The sequence below is a fragment of the Zosterops lateralis genome (genome assembly GCF_965231275.1).
Source record: "Zosterops lateralis genome assembly, chromosome: 3".
Taxonomy (NCBI): Eukaryota; Metazoa; Chordata; class Aves; order Passeriformes; family Zosteropidae; genus Zosterops; species Zosterops lateralis.
Genome location: NC_139764.1, coordinates 52,697,947 through 52,714,873, shown reverse-complemented (window position 1 = coordinate 52,714,873; position 16,927 = coordinate 52,697,947). Strand labels below are relative to the sequence as shown.

Here is a 16,927-nt window from a genome sequence, read left to right as displayed (position 1 = left end):
TTGTGCTCTTCGAAGTAACTTTGTTGCCAGTCTTTCAAAGGACAGTTTATATCCTCCAGCAGAATAGGAACATATATAAAACTCTTTTGGCTATTGCCCTGCTCTGTCTCTGCTGGATTTACGAATCACTGTGATCCTCTGAGTGGTGCTGCTTTGCAAACAAAAGCTACTTCATAGCTGATCTAGGTTTTGCCTGATCCTGTATTATATTTAAAAACAACCCCCTGCCCCCATCCCTGAAAACCACAGTTTTTCACTGAAATAGGTTGTAATAGCACTATGTTGCAGCCTTACCTGATATAACCAGCCATATTTTATTCACACACACATTTTATTATGCTTTTTTAAAAGAGATTTTAAACAATAAATAAAGTAAGTAAACCTTCAGTAAATAATGGTTTCTTAATGATTGAGCTCCAGCTCTGTTACTAATGAGGGAATAAACAGAAAAACTCTGCTGCTTTCTCCTCAAAATAATCATACTTCTAAATACACATAGAATTTGCTGAAAAAGTAAATATCCAATCTGGTCTTAAAAGTTCCCAGGGTTCAAGTCTCCTGTGACTGAGGTCACAGCTGACCAGTTTTGAGTCAGAGATTGAACTACAAACATCCTGAGGTACTTCTAACCAGAATTATTCTGTGATCCTGTAAGCAGAGGCTTAATAACATAGTAAGTAGTAGTCCTGGTGAAATGCTGGTTGGATGGTTAGTGGGGAATTGTATAATTCTGCCAACTAGTCAGCACTTCTTAGTTTCTTATTTATAGATGTATAAACAGAACAGATGTTGCAATACATAGGGAATTTTTAACCACTAAGAACTTAATCTGATAATTGCATAATAGTTTCATGATTTCTTTGAGCAGCTTCTGATATGAGACTTATCCTATGTGCAGAGACAGCTGAGTGTCATTGTTCTTACACTGTATTTCAGTAACACACAGGAAGGGTCTGTTGATCCCAGAATCTAGGCAACAAAGTGCACAAAGGAGGAAGGGGAGAACTTTGGGAAACTGTAAAAAGCCTTTTCATTTCTTAATGAAAAGTTTTAATTCAGAGGTGGTCTAACAGTTCTCCTAAACATTTCATTCACTCCTTAAGCACATGCCCTTAAAGAAGGATGAGCTGTGGTCAAACTTTGTGTCTCTCTTTTCTTTTTTTTTTTTTCTTTTTTCTTTTTAAGGAGTGGAAAACTGGAAAGCGGAAGGCAGAAAAAGATGAAACTGTAGGAGTCATGATCTTTTCTACAATGGAACCAGAAGCTCCTGACTTGGACATGGTAGAAATGTAAGGTGATTTCTTTTTGTACGGGCATTATGCATCTGGGTATACAAGAGATGCTGAGATAATACAAAATTCATATACTAAGTGTGCACATATATTCATGGATTTGAAGAGGTATTCATCAAGGCAGAGCTAAAAAATCGTTTAAATAATTTTCATATCAACCCCTCCAATAACTGGTGGAACTCTATGTGATGTCTTTGTGACTTAAGTGGCTGAATACCAATCCTGAAACAATTTATGTAAAACTAGTTGATGGGATAGAATACTGTCAAATCCTATGGAGTTATGTTTTATATTGCTGTGAGTTTTGATCTTTAATCTTTCAGCAGTTCCAAAACATGCTAAACTTAAAAGTAGCTTAGGATAATTGTAGATGGACCAATAAGCAGAACAAGGTTTCTGTAAAATAGTTGTATGTAATGCACACACATTTGAATATCTGTAATCCATGGAAAGCTATTAAAAATGAAAAGTGACTTAAATTATCAGATTTCATTCTGGAAGTGCAAATTAATATATTTATTTTGATATGTGTACATTACATATACATGCACTTTTTAATGTGTATTCTGTAAGTCATAAACCTTTGGGTTTCAGAGTTAAAGTCTGGATTTCCTATGCAGCCTTTATTACACTCCTTTAGGCTTAATAATTTTTCTTAGAAGATGTACTATGTGTTACATGCTTGCTGTTGTGGAACACAGAAATCTGGATAATGTTGTGTGTGTGGATAAACTGGATAGAAGTGTTTTTAGTAGCAAAGCAGTGGTGTATCTACACCCAATGCAGGCTTTATGCAAGTGGTGCAGTGCCTATTGAGTGAATATAATAACTGTGTGATAGCAGTTCGGTACCAGCAGAAAAACATGCACATTTTTAGGTCACTTACACTTCACCCATGGGGATTTCAACCTTGACTACTTTGCTTAAGTGATGTGATTTCTGTATATCTCAGTGGTATAAAAGCTGAAGGGGTGAATGAGAGGGAGGATTTTGTACCCAGGGTGCAGGAGAGGGAACGTGCTACATACACACCCCTGGCAGAGAGTGCCCAGCATGTGCTCTGCTAAAGTTTGTGCCAAGCAAGGGGGGCACACCAGCCCGAAGAGAATGCTCACCAGGGCTGTGGGTTCCTGGGCTGGGGTTGGCAGCCTGGGGTAGTTTTGGGGACCTATTTCCAAGCAGTTGCTGGGGTGGCTGTAACATCTCAGATGTCCGCATGTTCTAGTGTGTGGGAATGCTGTTAAAAGTGTGTGAGTCTTGAAAGCCATTACTCCACTTACAAAGTGGACAAACCTTGTTCAATAACTCTTAGGTTCTTCAGTGTGAAGATGTTCTTTACTGAACAATTTTGCTAGTATTTTGAGAGTCTTGCACAGGTTCATGAGCATTTTTGGTGGTCTTAATACCATAAAGTATGAAGTTCAGAAAATTAAAGGATGTTTTGCTCCTGAGGTAAGGGGAGTAAAGCAAGAGCCTCTTAGAAAGCCCAGGTGCTGGTTTTAGGCAAATAACTATGTGTTATAGTTATAACAGCTGAGGAGGGAAGTGCTGGTGGGGAAGTGGGAACCTCTAGGTCATTGGGCCACAGCTGGAGCTCCTGCCCTGGCTCTGGGGAGCCACTCAGTGTCCCTTTGCTGTGACAGCTGTGTCATGCAGGCTTTGGCTGAGAGCATTTGTAAGATCTGATGCAGTTTAAATAAATCTCGTTGGAAATTATAAAATATATGTTAAGTTTTCTTTTGTAGAGTTCACAAATCATTGCTGTATATGCAGTGCTGTGTTAATGGAAAACTCTGGTAGCTGCATGAAAACATGCTTAAAGAGGAGTAAAAAGGCACATTACTAATTCAAAATTCTCTTTTTAGCATCACAGATATTTTTTTTTGTTTTGCTCTCTATAATGCAACTCAGCACAATGGTCTTGACAATATAATATGAAAGTATGCATATGTATTTCCATAGGAGAGTTGCTATATTTCTTTTCATTCACCTGTTTTAGACTTCTGTCAAAATATCTGACACAGTTATTTTCTTTTTTCATTGTATGAATTTCACTGCTTCTATTACACTGTAATAAGAGTGCTAGTCCAGTGCCACGTGTCTATGAATCTAATCTAAGAGAGGAGGAAAAATGGAATGAATAATGCCTGTATTTAAAGAGAGTAATTCTGAATTCAGTGAAATGGCAGGAATTGATTTATATCTCTCATATTTTTAAAGACCTAGTTGACATTACTAAACATTTCAGTATTGTGTTTCAAGTTAGTATTATGCATCTATTAAACTGCTTTTTGTTTTTGCTTTTTCAAAATGCCACAGAGAACAGAAATGTGATGCAGTGGGTAGGTTCACCAAAGCAATGGATGATGGAGTTAAAGAGCTGCTGACAGTGGGACAAGAGCACTGGAAGAGGTGTACAGGGCGTAAGTGTCCTTCTGAACTCAGCAGACATTTCTGTGGTGCTTTTCTCTCTCTTCCTTTTTTTTTTTAATGTGTATAATTCAAGGCACACCTTTAAAGAACTCCTAAATTATCATGGGAATTGTATGGCATTCTGGCTATTTTCAGTCTAAGAGTGTAAATTGTGCAATTTTTTTGTTAGTATGTTTGATATGGGGCTTTTGTTGGGTTGTTTGGGGTTTTTTCTTTATCTCAGAAATATCTGTTCCCTGACCATAGGTCTAAAAATACTTAAAAGTTAAATAATTCTAGTAATGCAGCTAAAGCCCTTGTTGGTCCTGTTCTCATATATTGGTCATTTATTTAAATTTTAGTGACATGGGCAAAATAGACCTGTTTATTTGATAAAATCATATTTTCAAATAATTGCATCTTATTAACCCCTTATTTAGGATCCTTGCATGCTAGGAGGAGTGATTTAAAGATGAAATGAGTTTAAGAGAAAAAGAAAAGAAAAACCAACTTGATTCTAACTTAATCTTTAGCCCAATTCTTTTTTTTTCCTATCTTGTCTCTTCCTTCCCACAGATATTTAGGGTTGCAGAACTTCACACCAAGTCCCTATGACTCTGCCTGGGCTCTAATTTCCTAGTCCACAGCAGTGTTCAGTGTTTGTGGCCACCACAAGGCAGCTATTGAAAGGAAGCAGGTACTACAGCTGAGGATCATAATAAGAAACACTTCAGGGCAGGCTGTAGTGTCTGGCAACCAAAGACCTACCACATAAATCTCCTTGAATCTCTTTAATTTTTTTTTACTCTCCTTTTAACTCCCACAAAAAAACCAAACCAAACCAAACCAAATAAAATCAACCAAACAAACGAAAAACCAAAACCCAAAACATTGTCCCCAGAACTTGAAATATATCTCCTGAGTTGTTTTTGCCTCTTACTAATCTAACACTACAGCTGAATATTTGGGGCTGACCAGAGAGAATGGGAAGTGTAGAAGCTCCATCTCTCATGGAAGTGATTACATTAGACTTCAGTATCTATAGGATGTTAACTTTAAATTATTTACATTTCCCAACTTTGAATAAAAGGTTTCATTCTACCCACCACTGACCCTCCTGCTGGTCAAAAATAGTCTAACACATGACAGAGCTCTAACATGGTACAGATCTTGCTTCACTAGCAAATTATACTGAGGGGAAAGTGGAGAACAGGGGAAGGAGAAAGGTTCCTCAGATGAGACTAGAAAACCAGCATTGCTTTGCAGTTACAGAAGCAATGATCAAACCAAGGGCCGTCTGTGACTTGTGCTTACAGTAGAAATTCAGTATTTCTTTAACAGCTAAAATCTTCCTAAACTCACAACACTAGAGCTTTAGATACTGAATGACTCTTTTTATACTTACAACTATTAATTAGTTAGCATAGATGCAGCAATACAGTTGAGATTGTGTCAAAAATTTAAACTTTTAATTTTCTAGACATTCATACTGAATACAAAAAAAGAGACTGGTAAACTGGAACATGCAAAATTTTAATAGTCTCTTAGGTTTTAAGTTCCCTGTCAGCTCTAGACTTAGACTCTTAATCAGAAGTATTTTTGGCACCCCCTGAGCAATAGTTACAAGCCTTCCATTTGGGGAGATTTGAAGTGACTGACAGTGGAAACTTAAATACATGTGAAAAGAAACCAAAGATTCTTCACTAAAGTTTCCACTGGAGATTCATTATCAGTCTAATAGCTGATAACAGAATTCTACTACTCTAAATTGTACTTGTTGTGTAAGATATACCAGTTATCATAAATAGTCTGACTTCTGGAGAAGAACTTGATCAAAGATAATCAATAAAATTAGGCAGTTGGGGTGAGGGGTTGATTTGGGGTTTTGTGGTGTTTTTTTATACCACACAAAGGGGTTCTTCCGTAAAAATCAGATTCTGTGAGATGCTAGAGCAGCTAAAAGCCTTCTATTTGCCTAGGCAGTGTACCGTCTGAATACAAATATTTAATAACAAAACCCATATCTACTTGGGGGTTTTTTTCTGCTAGCATAGGCAGCATATAAAAAATGGCTTTTGCTTTTCAGATTGCTTTTTAGGTCTCTGGAGTGGTGCTGTTCAAAGTGTTAATAATGAATGCACTCATAAATCACAGCTGATTGATTTAATTGTGATGGAGCAATTTATGCATGCATGTTCAATAAATAGATTATAAAAAACAATTTTGTTATTCAGATAGTTGCATAATTTTTATACCTAGATATCTTGGATTCTAGTGCCTTTAAATATAAAATTCATGATTTGAGGAGGGTTTAGGTATTATGTGTCTGTATAATAGTCTTCTCTTGTTAAATATTAATGAGACCTATTCTCTAGATCACACTGCAGCACTTCCCCCTCTTCCTTGCCCCATGAGGGGGAGGGGGAAAGACTTCACTGTATACATAGGAGCACTGAGCTAGAAATGCAATGAGATTTAATTTTTTTTTATAGCATTCACACACTGTTTCCCCAACTGTTTGTACCTTTCAAGAATCCAGACTGCAATTGCTTTATCCAGTTTTGGACCATGTGTAGCAGGGGAGGGGGTAAAGAATATAATTATAAATGTGTCACTAGAGAAAATGTAAAGCTTAGTTGTTTTTTGACATCTACTTCATCAAGTTTTAGAAATGCTGCATTTAGTCTCACTTACCCTTGTTGGTTTTTTTTGCCTTTGTTTCCCCTCTTTTCCTCATCCTTTTCCCACTTTCCACTTTTTCAGCACTACCCAAGGAATACCAGAAGATAGGAAAAGCATTGCAGAGCCTGGCAATGGTCTTCAGCACTAGTGGATACCAAGGTACTTCTATAGCTTCATTTAGCTTCATTTGTACTTTGCTTAAAAAGGGTTTTTTTATAAGAGGTCATGCTACTTTTTTTTTTTTTTTTTTTTTTTTTTTTTTTCTTCCTGAAAATCTTAATCCTTTCCTCTTTGAGGTTTAGATGTCAAACATGGTTCTGGAAAAAATACAAAAACATTTTTTCTGTGTATGTTATGGGGGTTTTATGTTCTAGTCTGCAATCTTGTCTTCTCTCACTGTATAACCTTGTGGTGGGTTAGTGGTGGTGGAAGAGTGTAGTTTGCTCTCTTAATACACAATCTGGTCACTGACCTGACTGTCCAAACATGCTGTAGAATTTTTGTGATATCAAAGGGAAAGGAGAGAAATGCAGCCTTGAAAATAGCTGTCACAGAACTATTGTGCGACTTCATGATACAACAACTCCACACCATGATGGAAAACTTACTACAGTGTTTTGTAATCCATTAAATGGGCTGGAGGGTTGGCTGCTGTAACATTTTCTTGTCCTTCACCTTTGCTTCTCCTTCAAGAGCCCCTGTCCTGTTGTATTCTGAAACACAGATTCTCTGCTGCTGGAAGTATTAGAAATAGCCATTGCCCCCATAGTTTTTTGTCATCTGTGTCCTGTACTTCAACAGGATGACTGCTTAGTTAGAATTGAACACAGCATATTGCCTAAAAAGTCACTTTCGGATGTGAGAATGAAGTAGGGGATTTGCATGGTTACGTATTCTTAGCATGGGTTAGAAAACTGTAAATCCTGCTTGGGTAAAATGTGTAGCAAGAAATCCTGAGAAAGGACTGAAAATTGCTTGGGCTCTAGCACATTCTTTTGCCTTCCCTTTGGTAAAGGGAAAACAGTGTGTCATAAAGCTAGGATACAAAATTGCAGATCAGCCTTAGAAAGGAAAGCTTCAATTTGATTTCCAGCATCTTTGAATGGTATGAAAAAATTGGTCCTGTGATAGTTTGGGAACAAAGCATGTCTGTCTTTTCTCTTTGCCCAGTCACAGCTGGTTGCACCTGTATCTTATTGAGAAAAGTGCCCTTCCAACAAATGCCTTTTCCTTGCTTTTGCTCTTTTCAGTAACTTGTACCCTTGTATTATTTCCAAATTAATAATAGATGGGATTATTTGCTTTTTAATTTGAGTTCCCAGGAAGAGAGAACAAGTACAAAGCAGATGTGGCTTTAGATGGCTTCATCACTGCTTCTCTCACTCTGTCCTGCCTACTGCTCATGTATGGATTCACTTGATCATTCCATCAGGTACAGGTCTATGGATTAAGCAGACTGTCTGCAAGAGACATAAGCACCCTGATTTAAACTGATAGGGCACAGCTTTCTGGATCTCAGTATTTAAAAGAGGACACATTGCTTCCAGTGAAGAAGTAGTAGCTAGACTGAGTATGATGTATGGTTTTTCTGGATTGTCAGTAAAAATGAATGGCTCATTCAGCCATGCTTGAGGACACTCAGTTCAGTTTCTGTTGGGAGCTGAATATCTTCATCCTTGTTTTTTTTTTTGTTTTGGTTGGGTTGGTTTTTTGGATTTTTTGTAATATGAGTGTTCTGAAAGTTCAAGCATGCAAGCTACTGAAAATTGCAATGACTGATTCGATGACAAAAACATTTCTAGCTACTGGTAGCTGACTTCTGACATACTGCATCTACTGTTAGTTGGTTCATTTGCATAGTTAGGATGGGATGTATATACTGTCCATTCCATTTTCATCAGTGATGCCTGCTTGCTCTGCAAAGCCTTATGTGTGGTGATGCCTACTGCCTTCTCTTCTAATTTCTAGCCTAAAATATTTAAGATTGCACCAGGCAAGATGCACTTGTTAATCTGACTCACTCTAGCTCTTTTTGTCTACAGAATGAGCCTTATCTATTCTTTGGCAGCCCCAGCCTGTGTTAGGGATCTGTCCCCAGTATTTGCAGAGGCATGGGTACCTTTAAAACCATTAAGGACACACTGAGAGGTTCTGATTTAACTTGCCTGTGGGCTTATGTACTGTCCAGTTGATTCCAAGAATGAGCAATTTGCAAGCATGATCCTGGTCCAAAAATGCATATTGGACAGTACCAGAACATGCCTGGAAGTGTCCTGCAGCCTGGCAATGTGTTACCTGTGTTACTGTATCATAGGATACTCCAAGGTTAACACAGCCTTAAATAGCATGGCTTCTCTTTTGTGGCACCAAATGTGGAGGAGTCTTTCTCCTATATTAAGAAAATGTGAACGACTGCTATGCCATTCAACCATGGTAAGATCTCCTAATCCTACATCACCCCTCAGGAATTCTGTTAGGCAGTGACATGCAAGTTTCACTATCCTGTCAGCTAGCAACAGGCAAATCCTACTGTACAAGCTGCTTATGTGCTGGACGTATCAGTTTGAGGTGCACTTATGAAAAAAGCTTTGCTGCAATAATTTGCTGCTAGTACATCAAACTTTGTGATTTTTCCTACTGAATTATATTAAAATGTACTTTGAAAGAAAAAAAAAAAAAAAAAAACCAAAACCAAAAATACTTGACAAAAAAATGTCTGTCCCAGTCAAGACTTGGAATATTAGTTCCCCCAATATGTCTGGTGTATTGCTTCTGAAATGATTATCACTGGCATTTACCAAGCAGTTGAACTGCTAAGAGATGCTCTATTAAACATCTCCAAACGGCTCCTCATAGTTTTACATCTTTCTTTATCTCCTTATGACAGAACCCCTGATATCCTGATGTATCCTTGCACTGAGACCCAACTCAGCTTTCACAGACTGAGTTAAGAAGGCAATTCCCAGCTTTGCATTGATTCAGAAGCTGAAAATGCTGAGAATAAAAATTGATTGGTGTTGGGAGGGTTTGTCTAGATCCTTTGAAGCTCTGATCTATGAAGGTTCCTTGAGTGAGCTCGGCACAGAAGGGGGGATTTTGTTGTACTTAGTCAACTTAAATATACATACTCTTCCTCTTTTATTTTTTTCCCAGATAGGGAAAGTTACCATCTTTTATGGCATTATAAAATGAATGGCAAGATCTAGACCAGCCTCGCTTCTGACTCTGAAGCCACACTATGTTTTATCCTAAAATCTAGGAGTCAGTTGCCTAAGCAGCAGTTACTTCAAGGTTACTTCTGAGCAGAGAAAAGAATTCTGAAGTACTAAAAATACTTAAGCCATAAGCATGAAATAATAAAATTGATCACCTTCCATTTTTTTTATTGTTTCACAAAAAGATGAAGACATTTTATGAATTGTTTCTCAAAATGGGAGTCAGTGTTGATTTTATTTTTATTTTATTCTAACAGGCCTAAATAGGAGAAAAATAATGATTTGTTTAGCAGTGTTTGTGTTACTGGACTTAGTAGTTCTTAGGACCTTGCCTCACGGCTTTTTGACTTTATGAAACCAGTCTAATGGAAAGTAGAAATCAATTGATAGAATTGAAGCAACATTTAGTCATTACCTTATTTCCTTTAGGACATGCTAAAATGAAGGAATACTGTGTAATAAATCTCTAATGTAGATTAGACCATATGTTGTAGTAAAACAAGGTACTTTAATGTTCAAATTAATCATTAATGAAATCTATGGTACTTTTCAGTTAAGTCAATGATTAATATCCATAGAATAAAATCAAAAAGTTCATAAAAGACTAACCACTGCCTAATATCAAGAGATACTGAAAGTGTAAGAAAATTATGTTTTTCTTGAACTAAAGTTTGATATCTGCAAACTATACCTCCGCCTTTCTACTCTCTACCTCAATTTGCTTTCTGTACTGTTGACTACTTGCTTTGGACAAGCTAACATGGATGGGAAGGTGAAGTGGCATGAAACATACAAGAATGTAAGGCTTGTTTCCATCTTTGTCCCAAATAGCCTGTCCTGTTAGTAATACAGTGTTATGAGTGCTTGTGGTGTTGTCTAGCTTAGGATTTATGGTGATGTCTGTATTGTTGAGTGTAGACTGTAGGGCCCTTTGATCTGTTTCATATGAGGATGAAAGTTAGAAACTTACTCTGAAAACCAGTGATTTTTGCAGAGCTTGAAAATATTATTTAAGAATTCCCTAAAGGATCAGAAGGCTTGTTGTCAAGGGCAAAAGTGACTTGAGCCTCCTTTTGCTTCTTTGACCTTTGAGCAGTTATGGTCCAGGACTGTCAGAGAGCTCAGAGCTAGTAGCACATCAGCTTTCTCAGTTTATCTTTTGTAACCCTCCTCATTCTTCCTTCCTTTACATCCTGGTAGACTTCCTGTTGCCCCATGTGGAGGAATACCTGTGTATTTAAACTGCATATAGTTATTAAACGTGGAAGTATGTAGTGCTAGTACTGTGGTAGAACATGAGTTTTCTACAGGACCTTCAGTTTTCCTCCTTTAATGTTTTTTTAAATTGTTTATTTCTGCTGGTTATGGCTAGGCATTTATGATCGTAAATAGGCTATTTTATAAATTTGCCTTGAATCAAGGCAAGTTTCTTGTTGCAATTGACTTACTGTAATTTGAACACTAATGTTTACTTCTAGGAGAATCTGATCTCAATGGAGCAATAACAGAAGCAGGGAAAACTTATGAAGAAATTGCCAGTCTTGTAGCAGATCAGGTAGGAGTATTACCAATGCAATGGTGTAGTGTGTACAAACATATCACCTGTTTGGATTACTTCTGACTTTTCTTTTTTCCTCTTCAATTAAAACATAGCTGCTACTGCTATAGACCAATTAAATGAAATTGTTATTAACATCGTTAAATGCATTTTTATCTTCTTTTCTACACTGTGTCAGCTCAGGGGGAATGTGATGAGAGGGCATTTCTGTTGGTCAGAAAGCCACGTTTTCATTTCTAAAATACTAAAATGATTGTTTGCTCTTTAAACGGGCTCATTTTCTGATGTCTGTGAACTGTCTTCATTACTGATACAAAAGAATTATATTTAATCAAGGACAGAGTTTCTGCCTTCCCTCTGCGTTCCCCAAATGTCTACATTATCCAGATTTTGCTGTTGCTCCATATGGGAGAACACCTGTGTATCAAACCTGTTTCACTGCCTTGACATGCAGTTGCCTCCTTCAGTGGAGGAGGCTTAAATGTAGTTTAAATAAACCTTGATTGGTATTTGAGACATACACTGATGTTTAGCATGATACACTTAAAGTCTCCAAAATGCAGATTCTCTTTATCTCAAGGCTGAGTCTGAAGGTTCTTAAAACATCTTTCCACATTGACAACTAAGGAGATGCACCTGTGCATGTACATACTTGTATATGTAATGGGAGACTGTACTGAAAACTCTTCCTGGGTGAGATCTTAAGGCAAAACCCCTCAGTTCATGAGCTAGTGTTAAATGAAACAAAAAACAGAGGCATCTGCACAATGATGTACATTGCCTTGTTCTAAAAAGCTTTTATGTTTTTTAAAAAACCTTTGCGTATATGAAAAACTTGCATAAACAATATTTTGGTTTGGGTTTGTTCAATTGTTTCCTTCCCTGTTTTCCCCTTTGCCCTTTCTTGGCGTCATAGTTTCTTTTCCGTGATGTTAATTTGCCACAGATACTTTTACTAACATTATGCTTTTTTTGTTAGCCAAAGAAAGATCTTCACTTTTTGATGGAAACAAATCATGAATATAAGGGATTTCTTGGTTGCTTCCCTGACATCATAGCAGCTCATAAGGTATGTGAAGAACCTTTCTTTTTAAGGGCTGGGCAGTGGGGACAGCAGCAAAAGTGGTGGTATGGTACCACCATTTCTGCAGCAGCCTGGCCCCTGCTGCTGAAACACTGGAAGTTTCTGTGAAACTGCTGTGTTGATTTTTGAAATAAGAAGTACTTAGAAGGAAAGAAAGCTAGAATTCCTCTCAAGAATATAATGACTTTCTGCTATAAAAGAGCAGTAGAAAGTTCATGATTTTCTTCAAGTTGACTTTATGTCCTAGTGGGGTGAATAGCAGTAGTGCAGATTTGTAATATTTGAACTTTATGTGGTAGTTAATAATAAAACCATACGAGTATTGTAGGAAAACTTGTGTACACTTGCATGGCTGGCTTGCTGATATGTGAGAAATAATCATGTACTGTGTAGAAGTTTCATTATTTTCAAAAATCAGAGACCAGAGCTAAGCTCTAATATTTCTGAGGGGAAGAAAAAAACCAAGAAAATACCAGCAACAAAACCCATCCACTTTGTTCTCTGTGACACAAAAGCCATGGTGGATAGTTTTGGATATTCTGCCTTTTCTTTTTTTTTTGGTCATAGAGTTTTCCTTATGGTCATGTGTCTGCTGCAATGTATTTCAGGAAACTAAATATTGTGAATTATTCAAACAAGTGCACAAATATCTGGGGTTGTGGTTTTTTGATCACTTGAAGTGTTAAACGTATAGAACAAGGACATAAGAACATACTTCTGAGAGCAACAAAGATAAAAGCATATCAGATTTGTGTGTTCTTTCTTCAGGACACTAACAGATTCCCACAGAATCATTGGGGGAAAATACCATAAAAGAAGAAGAAATGTTTTTAAAACTTGAAACATAAGCCCACTGCCAAGAGACACATAAACAGATTCTCTTGCATGTTGTTTGGCACAAATACATTGTGTAGGGGAGGCATATCTTTTTATGCTTGTTATTTATGTGACTCAAGGAGTTTCGTGAATCAATGGCTATACGTTGCAATGAGTTGTAGTCCCTTGAAAAACAGTTTTATGTTGCCTTGTCTTGTAAAATGTGCAGGTAAGGGTCTACAGGCTTTTGGTTGTCAGTTATGTCAATCATCTGCAATCTGAAACTTGGTCCATTTGTCCTTTTTGTATATATCATTGTGTATTACTGCCTGTATCCAACTCAATTTGCTGATGACTCTGATCATGCCTGTGTTTGAAGTCACTTTTTGTAAGGACTCTTGGAAGCAATAAAGTGAAATAACAAACTCTGGATGAAAATATGAGAAGGCAGAATCAATCATTATGTGTACATATGAATGAAAACTCAAAAGATAGCTAGATTTTAGATTACTATGAAGACCCCTAAATTGACTACTCTTTTAACCTTCTGCATTTGGTTTTTACAGGGAGCAATAGAAAGAGTGAAGGAAAGTGACAAGTTAGTTGCAACCAGTAAAATAACGCCACAAGACAAACAGAACATGGTGAAACGTGTGAGCACCATGGCTTATGCACTACAAGGTAAACCAAATTTTGAGCTAAATGGCAATGTTGTAGACCTCTGAAGGACTTCTGTTAAGCAGCATACTGTGAAAGAAAATCTGGCCATGCGTTGTTTGTGGGGGGTTTTTTGTGACCTGCTTAGTTTTTTTTTTAGTTGCAGTTATTTTGCCTTCCCCTTTTTTTTTTAATCTCACATCGCTATTGCAAAAGACGCGTTTTGAAAATGCAATTAAAAAACCCCAGAACAACTGCCCCAGGCTGATTCTTTGATTTGGAATTGATAATGTCTCAAATTAAAAGCATGGAGCCTGGTGCAAGAAGCAGGGCATCATGAGCGGAAGTGTTTTTCTGTTTTAGTTTAGTCAGACATAATCCATTTCCCAGCTGAGATTCATGTCCTTTTAGATAAGATCTTTATTTCCTGGATGTTTTTTGAATGAACTTTTTCCTCTTTAGGTTAGAGGTGTTGTAAATATAAGGTGCAGCACATCACACTAGAAAAACTGGGGAAGTGAGGAGTCAGGGCTCAATCCTGCAGGATATCAAGCCATTAAGTGCATCCTGTTACTGACTTCAATGAGATTACTCATTGCTGAGGGGGTTGCATCATTTTTAGATGATTTAAAGCTAAGAGTACTCGATATACTATGTGATGAAGTCAGAGCAGCACACAAAATTGGTTTTAAAAACAACCAAGAAAACTCCCCACCCCCTTCTTCTTCGTCACAGTGACGCAAGAGGATTGTGTTTTATGTGTAGTAATTGTGAAAGAGACCTCTAGGATGACTTTTACAGTGTAGAGTAGAATATTTCTTCTCCTTCCATTGATATCCCAAAATATATTTAACTTCTTCTTTCAGCCATAAGCTGTGATCTGAGATGTAGAAATTGGTGTATTACAGATTCAGTAATACTGTTTCTCAGGTATCTGTTGAAACAGCCTAAGTCAAGAATGGGTCAGACATCACTGGTTATATCTTTTTTTTTTTCTTTTTCTTTTTTTTTTAAGCTAAGTATTTACAGCTGGGGCTTACAACTTGATATCCATACCCATGGAAATCTGAATGTCCTAGCCAAAATTCTGTTGGAAACCCTTCAAGAAGGAACAGTTACCTCAGTAGAAGAAAATCCTGCTTGTATTTTTTATCAAATCTTTGTGCACCTTAGTATTGTAGCACAAGAACCTGGTTTTGTCCAGGAAGTGTCCAGGTTGGTGTGTAACTGACCCCCAACCAATCTGATGAACAGTTCCACTATAACTTGGGTGCTGCATGCAGTACAGGTTTGGAAGCATGAGAACAGTAACTGTGCTGGCAGGTCTGGACTAACTTGAACTGAGTGAAACTGTTCCTCATTATAAATGCTTCTGTTAAATAATTTGTCTCCTGGGTCTGATTGCAGCTGAGATGAATCACTTCCACAGTAACCGGATCTATGACTACAACAGCGTCATTCGTCTCTATCTGGAGCAGCAGGCACAGTTCTATGAAACGGTAAGGACAGGGCTCCAGCACTGTTTGCCTGGCATGTACTGTGCTGCTGCTTTTATGGGAAATACAGGGTTTAATCCATGCTCCCACAGAGCAGGTATTTGAAGAATTGTACAAAAAATTGTAAAAGGAATTGTAAAAAAACCTGAAAACTGAAAGAATGAGTTAAAATAGTATTTTCCTATAGATACTGTCCTATGTACATGATTGTTACAATAAACCCAGTAGAACTAAAAAGTACTGTTCAGAAACCATATTGTTGATAGCTTGACTTTTCCCCCACACCCAATGCCAGTACTAGGGTTACAAAGAATTTTAGTTCTCCAATGTGCAGTAAGCAAGGCCTGCTGCACTGAACAGAATAAAACATTTCAACAAAACCTTCCTCCCATAGGATGGGAGTGAGAAGGGAAGCTTCTCACTGATGTATACAAGTGTGGGGCAGGAGGGACAGGAACGTTTCAGGTGACATTAAATATGTTAAATCTGAGCACTCTCCCTACCACTGTAGTTCTCATTTAACAGTGTTCTCTTCCATGTATTCCTTGTGATTTTTTTTTTACATAAACCAAGAGCAAGTTTTCTAACATGATATGCTGGTAAAACATTAGAGTTTGAATGTGCTGGAACCTGACTTCTATCACTAAAAGGAGTCTCATAAGCAACTGATGCCCCTTCACAGCTGTAAAAGTTGCAAGTGGAGCTTCCAAAGTGGGTGACAACTATAGGTCCCCCATCAGGTCACTTTGCTTACTTTCCTTAACACATCTGGTGGATTTAGACTTAGGTTTCCCCTTACCTTCTTTCAGTCTCTTGTCCAGTGTATTTTGATCCTTCTGGCTGCAGCCTCACCAGTTTTCTTGTGCCCCAGTACATGTTCACATGCGGGGTCATGGGCTACCATGAGAACTGTGGGGAGTGCTCAGGAACTCTGTTCTGATGTTTCAGCCTTGCTTCAGCAGGGAGGTGGGTTTCCTGGAAAATCTGGCTTTGTTCCTGTAGCTCTCTGGTGCAGTGCAGTGCTAGATAAACTGGCAGAATAACAGCCTGCCTACAATGCTTTCTCCAACACAACTGTAGCAGTGAAAGTTAAGGTAAAAAGTGCCTTAACCAAATTAACAAGGCAGAAAGTGTATATGTGAGAAGTCTTTATAATGGAATGTTTTGAGGGTCCTGCATACACAAAACCTGCAGTAATGCCTGCAGTTTTTCATCACAAGGGAACAGGTAATTTCTTAGCCTGTCATCATATTTCTGCACAGTGTAAAGTGATTACATATTAAATATCTTCTGTTTCTTTGTTTCAGATTGCACAAAAGCTGAGGCAGGCACTCAGCCGCTTTCCTGTGATGTAGAGAAGAAGGAGTATTCAACAATAAAGAACAACTCCAAAGTGCTTTTCTGATGTGGAGGGCAATGCTAATAAAAATTTGTTAGCCTTTGCAAAAAGAAATCCCAAAAAACCCCAAAACTACAAGAATCAGTTGTAAAAAAAGTATTATTTAAAATTTTACTTTATCAGCCTAAATCATATAATAAGGCTCTCCTGTCTTGAAAGCTCTCCCATCTGTATCATTATTTAAATAAAAACAGCTAGGTAATGCTGTCAGTTATAGGGATCTAAATTATCTAACTGGTGTGTTGCCATGGATTTCACGAAGACTTGTTTATCAGATGTTCTTCCAAAAACTCTGGATCAACACCAGAGTGACACA

General features: G+C 37.6%; 1 protein-coding gene across 2 annotated transcripts in view; it reads left to right on the top strand.

Moving 5' to 3' along the window:
- The window catches only part of SNX9 (sorting nexin 9), a 59,348-nt gene extending 42,665 nt beyond the window's left edge, over window positions 1-16,683 (top strand). For both annotated transcript variants that reach the window (XM_083856086.1, XM_083856085.1), the window contains exons 11-18: window positions 1,186-1,289; window positions 3,612-3,715; window positions 6,468-6,545; window positions 11,080-11,156; window positions 12,139-12,228; window positions 13,626-13,740; window positions 15,124-15,215; window positions 16,520-16,683. In XM_083856086.1, the coding sequence (XP_083712212.1) occupies window positions 1,186-1,289; window positions 3,612-3,715; window positions 6,468-6,545; window positions 11,080-11,156; window positions 12,139-12,228; window positions 13,626-13,740; window positions 15,124-15,215; window positions 16,520-16,567 (708 nt within the window). In that variant the 3' untranslated portion in view covers window positions 16,568-16,683. The remainder of the gene's footprint in view (window positions 1-1,185; window positions 1,290-3,611; window positions 3,716-6,467; window positions 6,546-11,079; window positions 11,157-12,138; window positions 12,229-13,625; window positions 13,741-15,123; window positions 15,216-16,519) is intronic.
- Window positions 16,684-16,927: the final 244 nt, after the last annotated feature.